Source organism: Nomia melanderi, chromosome 3, assembly GCF_051020985.1.
Source record: "Nomia melanderi isolate GNS246 chromosome 3, iyNomMela1, whole genome shotgun sequence".
Lineage (NCBI taxonomy): Eukaryota > Metazoa > Arthropoda > Insecta > Hymenoptera > Halictidae > Nomia > Nomia melanderi.
This window is the reverse complement of record NC_135001.1, coordinates 8,317,802-8,330,076: the sequence shown is the minus strand read 5'-3', so window position 1 is coordinate 8,330,076 and position 12,275 is coordinate 8,317,802. Positions and strand designations below refer to the sequence as shown.

Here is a 12,275-nt window from a genome sequence, read left to right as displayed (position 1 = left end):
TAATTTCTGGATTTTAGTTTTGGAAGTCTATCAGTTTGCCAGAGATGCAGCGGTTGCCGAGGCGTGGCTAATCGCTCAGGAACCGTACCTTATGAGTCAAGAACTTGGAGTAAGTGCTGGGTCCAATTGGGTTGACTTGACAGTAACAAATTTTTGTTAAGTTCGGATTCATTGTAATTGTAATTCTTGCAGCATACAATTGACGAGGTCGAAAACTTAATCAAGAAACATGAGGCTTTCGAAAAATCGGCAGCTGCGCAGGAAGAAAGGTTTAGTGCCTTGCATCGACTCACTACGGTTAGTATATTACTGATAATAAGAAGTGATATATTTAGTTGTTTAATGTTAGAAAAGCAACAAATTGTGTATTACAGTTTGAGTTGAAAGAATTGAAGAGGAGAGAACAAGAACGAGAAGAGGAGGAGAGACGCAAGAAAGAGGAGGCTGCGGCAGCCGAGGCAGCTCGATTAGCTAAAGCAACACCAGTTACTAGTCCAGATGAACCGCCCAGTGAAAGGTACACTTTGCTACTATATTTCAACTCTTTGAAAATACACTACGGTTCAATTTGTCCAGTAATCGATATAGTCCCAATGCACTGGACACTGAAACTTAGGAATAATGTTTTGAATTAATTTTGTTTCATTTGATATGGAAACTATTAATAAGTCCTCTTCTTTTCTAACAGAGCCGAAGCTGAAGGTGTAACTAGCGGAGAACGTACAGCTGGTGAGGATGAATCACACGGTAAGCCAACTATGCTGTTTTCGCAACATGTTAAAAAACGGTTTGATAAGAATGTCGTACTTATCAGAATGCGATTGTGGATCTGAGTAACAAAAATTCATTCAATATGATTAGATTCTCGAAGGAATAGATTTTATGTTGGAAGCTTTGGTTTCTTCAGGCAGAGATGGGCAAAATGTCTATTCAGATGATAAGCGACGAATTTGTATTATGAAACATTATTTGATATAATTGTGTAGAAGCAAACTCTTTCGTATTATTCTCGCTCGTCATCTTGTGTAAACAAGATCTTCTTCGTCTTTATTTCGTTGAATCGAATCATCTGTCTTTGGATATTGACATCGGGAATAACGATCAATTGAATGTTCGGTTTAATTATTAAAGAATAAGTAATATACATATACATTAAAAACAATTTTTTTTTTTGTTATTGTATTACTAATACAATGTGTACCGTACGTTTTTGCTTTCCACGTATCTTGTACACTTAACTCTTAGGCGACTGGTTTTACAAACTGGTTTGTTTGGATAAGCATGAAATTGCTAACAGCACGTTTATTTTTGCCTCTTTGTCCGACCCCGTTTTCGAAACTGATTCCGTCCTGATTGTAATCCTTCTGCGTCCCTCCTAAATGCACCCTAAAATGCGGCACGGAATGCACAAACCACAGTGGCACATCGCAAGGCTTCTACACGTACACCACAGCCTCAAGACAAGCCCAAGGAAGGTGAGTGTCCCGACGATATCAATTTTGTCCCTAACGCGCTCATAGACGTTTCACCTTTAAATTGTTCTTTCGAAGGAACCATTTGCCTATCGTTAACAACATTTCAGAATTCTTATACACCATTAACTCCTGCACATAATGAATCATTCAGCACATTTTCCGTTCGTCTCACATCACATTTCAATAACTCACTCTTACTTTCATTTGATTTGTTTTGTTTTGTCTCTTAATAAACGTCGAGTGCAAATAGGTTGAGAAAAGTATTTTTCAGGATATAGAGAAAACATTGAAAGCACAACACGGTGTACTAATTATGCTGTTCATATTAATTATGTTACCCTGTTAAATACCAGTGCCTTAGAGACGATCACCTGTTTCCATGGAACAATGTGTTGCTGTAGGTTTATTCCGGGTGGCTATAAATTCTAGTTTCGAAACGAGACCCTGGTATTTGATGGCTGAGTTACGTTCGATTTTATATATAGATCCTGCTAGATTGATCCCTTAAGCTGGTGATGGAGCACATGGCTAAGTTATCTCTTCACGTCGCAGCGTTTCATTGCTGAACTTCCAATCTTTCTTTTCATATACAGTACTCAACCTCGCTGTGCACTCTCGTGCGTTTTTAATCCTTCTTTCAGCATACGTATAGGGCAACCGCAGCTACCGCTACTAATTACGATTTGTTATTGTTTATTGGCTTGTATTAACTCTTGGCAGGTGGTGGAGTCTCTCTGCGACAAAGCACAATCATTTACTCTTCGGTGCACTGATCAAGTGTAATTGAAAATCGAAACTCATTATTGAACATGAAATTCGAACAGTATTCAGCTCAATCGCTTTCTCCGATCAAGTAAATTTGTTATCGAAAAGGTAAGGAGAAATGTTACGTTTGAAGGTGTTGTAAACGTTCAGTTATGCTTATTTGTGCATGCATCATCTATCTTGGCATCGGCTGATGCTTTTACCTCTGCAACCTTCTTCTTCTAATCATTCAATTTATTTATTTCAAATGCATAAAATATTTTACAAGCACACGCATTAACATGTACTATTAACAAGCGAAATATTTTATATTTTACATTCCAGTACATTCTGTGAATGAAATCTTCCTAGTATCTTATAGTACGTTGCAACTTAACAGTAATATTTGCTCCAATTTTTGTTTTTTTTCCTCTTTATTCGTGTAATTTTTTATTTATAATCGTATAACCATCAAGCTTGATTAGTATATTCATTAAGTAGAATCATCTTAATCCCCCCCATTTAATTCGAAAAGTATAGCATGTGTGAAATTGGTGTGTGGTATAGTGCATGCTCAGAAACCTGCACGTCTATCCATGCGAGGAGGAGCATCACCACCCACCACTCCCTCGCCCACGAAATCTCCGCAAGGTCTATCCGTTCCAACAAGTAAGTTCACTTCAAGGATCACTGTACTCTTTATTAACGTTCGATCAAAAACAATGGGAAAAATCGTCAGAATTAGAACGAACCAATGTGTCCTTTCAATATCATTTTTCTTCCAAGATTCAATTGAACGGTCAAGAAAAAATCAATCATAAGGAGCAAAATTATTTTCACAAGTTTTATTGCAAGTGGCACGAAATTTTAGTAATTAAAATCCCTCCTGGTTAGTCCAAGTAAGACAAGCTAGAATCATAGGAATTTTTCAAATAAATTTTACTCCACAAAATGTACACTACAACTACAAATAGTTAAATTGAATAACTCGTATTTCCTCATATAAAGTGGAACAGTGCATTTATCAAAATTTTGATTAATTTGTATTTCATAGTACGCACTGTGAAATTAATTTGTTTAATAATTCCCCGAGTGGCTTTTATATCTTCCTAACATTTATCAAATCGAATAGGGAGATCTCCTACTTGTTCCTTGGCAACGCATTGTCATTGATTTTATTTATTCTTTTCTTTCACTATTTGGTAAGTCTTGAACTAGGCATGTTTGCAATTTAATGAATATCTTTCTTGCTTTTATGCAACACAGTTTTTATTCAAATTTGTTGAATGACTTTGAGTAAAGTTCATGGAAAAGGTTATAGTTACAGTTTCTTTAGGCGGTTGTCTAAGTTTTAATAATTGTACAAAAAGAAATCTGACGTCATCGTCGTTCTGACCTGTTTAGTAGTTCTAGTGTTAAACGCCGATAGACTGTATATTTTCTATGTTCAACTTTCAACCGTATTTCATAATATTCATTTACGATATTTATTTATATATTTATTCGCATATTATAATATAAGCGTCATATTAAATAAGAAGAGTTTTTAACCAAACCAATTTTTCTGATCACGCGACGTTGAATAATTTGGGACAGACAGCCTCGTGCTTCTCCCCGAAGATGCAACCCTCCACGATCCTCAGAGTCTCATCAACGGACCTCGCTAAGCAATGTTCGCTGATCGAGACGTGTCTGATCAATTGGTTCTTGTCAATTACGAACAAACCCTTCATCGAGACACCCTCTTTTTCGTCGAGCACCCCGTACGCCTTTGATATCTCGTGATTCTTGTCGGAGACCATAGCAATCTGCATGTGGCCTAAGCCGCCCTGTTTACGTGGGGTCAGGACCCATGCCAAATGGGAGAACTGGGAATCCGTGGAAATGGCTACCACTTCACAGTCTTTAGTCATCGAAGGGCACATACAAAATTGAAATTTTCCTTGATTCGCGTTGGGAAAACTAAAATAAACCCCTTGCCTTACGATTCTTATTGCGACTGTCGTCTTTAAAGCTGTATTATTCTTAATAATTAATATTATATATTGACAGTTCTACTTATTCAACTAAACGGTAATTATTTGGAAACTTTTCCGTGTTGTAAATATTATAAAGTAGTCGCTTTAGGTAAGATAATTGTACGAAGAATAACACAATTTAATTAAGTAATATTACATTTTTCGCATTATGTTTGTTCTTATGTATATTATCTAAATATTTGAAAGATAATATTATAAAAAGATATATATAATATCAACTTGAAAGAGAAAGATACTATTTATATTCGTAATGTTCAGTTTTGAATGGTCATCACGAGTGACACTCAATGTCATAAAGCAAGGGGTTAAACGGGGAAGTTTTATTATTGATTCTTTAAATACTTTCGAGAGATCGGTTTTAAGGGAATCTAAGAACTTTCAGCTCAAAGTTTGAGGTTACAATGAATTTTTAATATAACAACATAGATAGATAGATATAGATCTATCAACGGTTACCTGACTTCTGAAACTCTTCCAAGCGGTCGTTGAACTGTATCAGTTCCGTGGGGCAAATGAACGTAAAATTGTACGGATAGAAAAGCAGAATCAAGTATTTCCCCTTGTAATCGTTCAGCGATACATTTTTCAACCTTGTGTCGACCACCGCGATCGCGGACCAATACGGCGCAGGATTTAGTATCGCTGGCACTAAACGGAACACAGGTTCCTCTGATTTTGTCAACGCTTCACCGCAACAAAAGTTTTCAATCGAATCGTCATCTTGACGATACGGTTCCACAATAGACATAATTATTTCTTTTAATTTCCTCTAATTAACCACTCGAGGAATACGAACATTGCCGAGTGTCTTATCCGCCTTTTGAAACAAAAGTCGAACAGAGAAAAGAAAAAAAATGTCCTATATTACCGGTGTCTGTTCAAACATACACTTCGATGGACAGTTTAGGATATCTGGAATCAGATATAAATTTGCTAGATAAATCCTATGTTTCGAGCGAAATAGAAGTTAATTTTATTGCATTAACAATTGACGTTCACGTTTATGTTACAAAAGTATAGTACCTTCTAGCGTAGATGATCACAAAATATCATTGTATAATATCGAATCCAGCACTAGTGTATAACATTAGTATTATTTCACATATGTTTTCATTTCAATGAATATTCAGCAATCACGCGCATCTGTATGTTGAAAATATATAGTCACAGAGGTCCCAGCGTTCTTGCATGAGCATGTTGTATTAGCGCTGTGGCCCCTTATGACCTCTCGGACCTGGTAGAGACGCAACGGTAGAGGTGTCAAAAAGAAAATAATACTGTCGCGAATTAAGTCGAAAGACGTTGAGGTAAAGGAAGTAAGTAGCTAATTAATCTCACGTGTGTGTTGCGTGTATCGTTTGAAAGCTCCGAAAGGTGGAAGCGGTTCCGAGTCTGGTACATTAAGACGTAAGGAACGTAGTCGCAGCAAGTCGCCGTTCAGAAGCTTCCGTTGGAGAAAGTCCGCCAAGTCGCCGAGTTTAGATCGCAGTGGTGTGAGTGATGATGAGCGCAGCATTTCTGGTAAGCAATCAAACACTGATCAAAAACTGGACTATTCCTACCTAATTTTCTCTTTCTTTCCTGCATTTCAACGGTCACATCCGTTGTCTACGTCTATCCACGGGAAAGGATGATAAAAGTCATGATAACGAAGAATCATGATCACTTTACACGTGAATTTAACCTGTACCCGCAGAATATTCTTGCCGCGAGAAACTCGACGATGTTCTTTGTTATCCAGGTGCGGGGGATCCCCGAGGAATCTCTCGCGGAACCAGAGAACCACTAATCTGTTTGATTTTCAGCACCGGAACGTTTATGGAACATTCATCTTGCTTTTACTTTTCTCTCATGCACAGAGGAATATACGAAAGATTAACAACTTAGGGTATTACAGTCATGCTAACGTTAATGTTAAGTTTTGTTTGCATCCCATTAATCAAAAATGTATTGTACGTTGGGTGTTTGAATTGCATTCGGCATCCTCTAACGAGTCCGGTAACCGTTCAATGGTCTTCCTGTTCAAAATTGATCATTGGTGATTTATGTTCTGCGCGTTATCTGAAACGGGATAAATGAAGTAGCGTTGCTGAACAATTGGCGAACGGTTGCCTCATGGCTCGTTGAATTTTCCAGAACAACGAAGTCCCACCGACGACGAATTCGAGGGCGTGTTGCAACGAAAACACGAATGGGAGAGCACAACGAAGAAGGCGTCCAACCGATCTTGGCACAAGGTGTACATGGTCGTGCGCGGGCAAAGTTTCTACGTGTACACGGACCAGAAGTCGTACAAGGCTGCACCTGATCAAATGTACAAGGGAGAAGCTCCTCTTGATCTCAGGGGCGCTACCATAACCGTGGCGAACGATTACACTAAGAGGAAACATGTCTTCCGAGTAAAGTAAGTTCTCTAGACAACGAGCGGGACGATGAAGCGGCAATATGCTACTATGAATAGTTGTTACATAGTCGTCGCACCAAGAAGAGAACGTTTATGTATTGCATAATACAAAAAGAATAATTACTAATAATTTTCAATAGTTTTCAAATAATAATTACATTATGTTACTCACTACGATTTGCTAATTTAGAGGTATAATTGCTATTGTTAATGAAGTTTTTGTTAAAAGATTGTTAAACATTGATTATTAATTTTCAACAAACTGGTCAGTAACTACCGATAGATAATGTTTTAAGCTTACTTCTGTTACGGTGCTTATCATAACTCTATTCGTTGACTGATCTTTGTACGTTGTCCTTCTTCTTGTTTTGTAAATTCTATTGAAATGTGTGTTCAAACATCTGAAACAAAAGTTCTGACAGCGATTGATACTTTGCAGATCGCAAAGCGGATCGGACTTCCTGTTCCAGGCCAAAGACGACGCTGAGATGAACGAATGGGTGGCAGCGCTTAATCAATCAGCGCAGGGTGCATCGGGCGCAAGCACATCTAGGGCGCATACCTTGCCAGCGCCAACGCAGGCCGAGACCAAGCGACGTAGTTTCTTCACTCTCAAGAAAAAGTGAGTTCAGAGATAGAAGTATCCGAAAGGTGTATCGAGGTATTCTCGCGTTGTTCAATGGTGTACGTCACGATAGCGACACATATCATAAAAAGTGACGAGACTTGCGATACTTGAGAAGGAAACGGAGTATCTTCTTGCCCATATGCTTTCTCCTGACGTATTATTGTTTCTCATTGTTTATCTTGCGGCTCGAGCATTTACATATAATACTCACAAGTCCATTCATTTTTCCTGTACAGCATCCATGAGTGATTCTTGATAGGAGAGGTCATTCAAGATTTCTAAAGGTGCAATGTTGCAACTAAGTAGCAAAATTGAATGGGAACAAAATCTCAGTTTTAATATTAATTAGTTCAGAAGACAGAAAATAATCTGAACTATTGAATTGTGTTGAATTTTATATTTTCCAGATTTCTTCTAACTTGTATAATAAGTTACAAACACATAAAGATGTAGTGCATTAATTAGTTTATTACTAGAACCATGCCTTTTAGAGTTATGTTTTCATTGATCTTAATTGTTAACTTAGAAACTACCAGACAATATCTGTGTCTACACAGTTTCTACTTTTTCCTAAATTACTTGACTTACTAAAGGTAAAGATGCTTTTACTAACAAGAATGCACTCACTGTACACAGTGCTCCAATGATTCTTGCTACTCTAACGTTATTCTTTTATTATCCAGCTATGAGTGGCAAAAATCATCACAGTGGCTTGTACATGCTGTATCTCATGTTAACATCATCGTCTACCATTAACCATTTCTTTCACAAGAGCACTGTCATTGATCATTTGTTAACGCGATTAATGTTAATCGATCATTGTTACCTGTTCATTTTGGGATGCCGTGTAAAGGTACATTTACAGGATAACACTGTACATTTACTTAAATTAAACGGTATCCTATTAATATCAATTACCTAGTGATCTAATTAAATTATTAATTTGATCATCCATATGTTCGAAAGCTAACAAGGACAGGACACAACAATGGGATTATCAATTTCGATAAAATATTTTATAGCCACTCCAGAGCAAAAATGGGCATTTATAAATTTTCAGTTTTCATTCATTCTTCATCTGTGGATGAATAATTCTTATTAATTCGTTTTATTTATATTCTTATAATAAAACACATTTATCTATTTTAGAAGTATATATACATCAAATACTGAAGTTACTCCTTCTCAATGTATCAATGTATCTCAAAAAAGTTAAGTGTGAACATAAAATATCTTTACAAACAATGCTCATTTGCGTAAACGCCCGAGTGTGTTACTTCCTTCAGCTCTGGATTTATCAGAAAAAGTTTGGCCGAAATCAATAATCCTACTGCTGTTAACTTTTCTTGTACGTAATGATGTACGTTCAAAGGTGTAGGTGTACTTTTCATCGAGTGACTTAGCTTCTTTCTTTTGAATATGATTGAATCATCTTCAAAAAGAGTGGCAGGTGATCACCTCAGAGCATCGAGATAAGAGAATTTCTGAGCGAAAGATGCGAGGTGCCTTGCCAATCATTGCCATCATGCGACCAGCGCCTGACAGACGTCCATTTTCATTCGATCATGTTGCATTTATCATATTTTAGAAAAGCCAAAAAGTAGAAAGTGAAACCAATGAACGTAACGAAAACAGTACACACAATTGGAACAACATTTAGTGATTGCGGTGAGTCGCACAACAAATCCTAGATCATTCACCGTCATACCATTGCACGATTCATTGATTAATCATCGTACTTTCCAGTTGTTTTCCTTGTTTTCGTTTTTTTTTTCATATATATTTTTTATTCATTATATAATTAGCGTATCACGATAAGTACCAACAGGAATGTTCTTCCAATTGTGAATGCGGAATGATTTTCAAGGTTCTTCCTAACAGGAGAACATTGTATGTGCTTAATGTGTTTCATATGCGCGCTAAAAATTTCTTTGATTTCTGTAAAACATTTGGAGTCGCTGGTTACAGTCATATTTCGTTATCCGTTTTATGTAGTTCACATAAAACTACTTTAAAATTGATAAATTTATACTTCTATGTATATACAGGATGTTCTGGGATTTTCGTCATTCAAATCGTGAATGTTCGAATAACAAAGCTAAGAGAAAAATGTTATATGTTAGCTCCCACAGAAATATTTGTTACTATTTCGTTAGCATATTAACATTTAATGTTATCGTTGTCGTCATATTGATTAATGAAAATCTTTGATTATTTGAAAAAAAAGGTTTTACTTAATTTTTAAAAAAGAAAATTTTGTTCCGATCATTCAAATTTTACTGTATCAACTGTATTCTTCTTATTATGGAAGTACGTTTACGTAAAAAATTGTTTCCGACTACGGTTTGTAAAAGAAGACCAGGAACATCCTGTACACACATATTTTTAGCTTTTAGACTCGTACTGATTAGATTAACGTGAATTATAGCGAATTTACGCTTAATGAAAGTATTCTAAATACTCGAAGCCTCCAGTCAAAGTAAAGTAAAGTAAAAATTGCTCAAAAACTGCTGGTCCGAGCTTGTTGATTTTTACTTTACTTGTCGCCGACCTGTTCGTTTTACGAATTAAAGAGGCGAGTAGGAACTAATGAGTACATAGCGAAAGATGTAACGACATGTTAAATTTATAATTATGAAAATTACGTGTTCCAGTGTTCTGAGATTCTAATGTTACACGTTTCAAAGTTCTAGAACGTAGTGGATACGTGTTTTCATATGGAGTATAGACCTCCAAGATGTCACTTAATGAAACATGTATCGGTCTCTATGAGATTCAATGCACCGGAGACGAAATTCCAAATTGGAATCACTGGCCATTGAAAAATAATTTCAGTTTCGTTATACTCACAATCAGTGTCAGCAGATCAACGAATAGCGAGATGGGTGACTGTATTGCCTAATATACTATTTGTGCTTCAGCGACAAAACATTTCCAAACTTTTCTGCAATATTTGCAAATATAAAACGTATAGGTTGATCCGCTCCAGTTTCCTGTTTTAAGTGACTTCTTCGTTCCAAATGACACAAGAATGTTTTCCATAACAGAATGCATTAAATGCATTTAATTGCAAATCATTTTTTACCATTATGATTTTTATTAAACCTATTGTGGTGATATTCAATTACAATCTGGAGTTTATAAATGTCTAATATGTTTATTATATTAATAAATGACATTCTGTCATCTGATAGTTAAAAAGGAATCAAAATAACATCTTGAAGTCCTTTAGATTGATTATAAAATTTATTCTTTGATATTATTTAAAACTCAACGGTGATAAAAGTGGAGTTTATTTGAGGTGACGAACTGGAGTGATTCACCCTGTATACATATATGAAACACAATCGTTTCAACATGTCACGTATTATCCAATGGCCCAGTTCACTAGGCGCTTTTTAATCGCATTTTTCATTGCTTTCGTGAAACGTTTCTTTCGTTCGCCTAACGCTACACCTGGCAGAAAGTGTTCCACCAAAATCATTAGCATGGTCATTACAGTTCAAATGTCTATACAAATCACGACTGTGTATATTGCATTGTAATAGACTGAATGAAATATTCAGCGCGAGTAATATTATACAGCTAGAGATAAAATTTTAATTTTTCATGTTTCCGTTAATCTCTGATTTATTATAAAGTCGGTTATTGTATTCGATTTACAATAGAAATGTAATTTGCTCGATTGAATACTTTCTGCAAGGGATAATATAATTTCTATTATCACTATATGCGTAGACTATATTTGCAAACATGATTGTGTATATCACTGTTGGATCATCATTACCGCGGCCATCTTTTTTATCAGTATACTTACTCGCTATCATTTACCAGTTCATTTGTTCATGCTTCTTTGCTGTTGACGAGATCTCTCCTGCGTTTTGTAAACTGTAAAACTTTGTTGCCTTTTTTCTAGTGAAGGTACAAAACTTTGTCCACGCGTATACCCACCAGCCAATGCAGTTCTTAAAGACGGGACTGTGACTCATGCATATATTATTACTTTAATTGTTCAGATTTGTGTGTAGCATCCATTCGCTCTTATCGGACCTTGAGCCAAATATTATTATAGTATTCGTTTAGAACAGCATCAGAAGATATTTTCAGGCGTAGATATATTTTCCTCGCGATCAGGGTGGTCCATTTCGATCTCTCCATCTTATGTTATTCAACCAATAAGAATAGAATACATATTCGAGGCACAATGACTGCCGTTTGAATTTAGAAAGAAATATTTCGAAATGATAAGAGCTTTAATGTAATTGATCTTTCACACTCAATTGGAAGTTCTGATGATAAAAGTAAATAAGACGTAAACGGACCATTCTGTGTCTCCGTGTCGGAACACAATACAACTTTCGCTAAATACACGAATCAAAACGTAAAGAAGAGGCTAGAGCAACGTTATCCTTTGCTTAAATGATCAAAAAATAGTTGAACAGTCAACTGGAAAAATTTAAATACATAGGGACCGTACATTCATAAGGTAAAAACAGACGAAGGTATTACTTTGTTCAGTTGCAATTAGAAAGTAAGTAAATAGTAGTAGTGTGTACTGTGTTATGTATCCACCAAACGAACGTCCCACAGACATTCGGGAGCAATATTAACTAACAAGTTGCTCTTTGGTCCCTTGGTAGATACATAGCTTTATATTATTCTGCTCTATGCCTCATCAAAGACTACAGATCAGTTTACACCACTATGTAGTGTTCAAATCAGGGGTTGAAAAATATTATGACCAAAATTCATTAAGAATATCATTAATAGTCTCCATCTTGTTCCAGTTCAAAGCACTCCTGAGGGACTTTGATTTGACTTAGGCTCTAGTGGAATTTTTAATAGGATAATATAATTCCTATTTAATAACGGATTTTCTAAATAAGTCTATGAAGATTTATATTTGGATATATGTCTGCAGTTTTATTCCCATTTATTCAGAATCTTTATGTAACTATTATTAATTAATGATTATTCTTGCAATT

General features: G+C 36.0%; 1 protein-coding gene across 8 annotated transcripts in view; it reads left to right on the top strand.

The window, feature by feature from the left end:
- beta-Spec (spectrin beta chain) overlaps positions 1 to 12,275 on the top strand; it is a 39,488-nt gene that overhangs the window by 23,521 nt on the left and 3,692 nt on the right. The window contains exons 5-13 of one of the 8 annotated variants that reach the window (XM_031982840.2): positions 18 to 109; positions 193 to 297; positions 375 to 517; positions 689 to 747; positions 1,419 to 1,475; positions 2,787 to 2,888; positions 5,624 to 5,779; positions 6,395 to 6,662; positions 7,102 to 7,284. In XM_031982840.2, coding sequence (XP_031838700.1) covers positions 18 to 109; positions 193 to 297; positions 375 to 517; positions 689 to 747; positions 1,419 to 1,475; positions 2,787 to 2,888; positions 5,624 to 5,779; positions 6,395 to 6,662; positions 7,102 to 7,284 — 1,165 coding nt within the window. The remainder of the gene's footprint in view (positions 1 to 17; positions 110 to 192; positions 298 to 374; positions 518 to 688; positions 748 to 1,418; positions 1,476 to 2,786; positions 2,889 to 5,623; positions 5,780 to 6,394; positions 6,663 to 7,101; positions 7,285 to 12,275) is intronic. The other 7 variants (XM_076366205.1, XM_031982850.2, XM_031982859.2 and 4 more) reach the window with 7 other exon arrangements.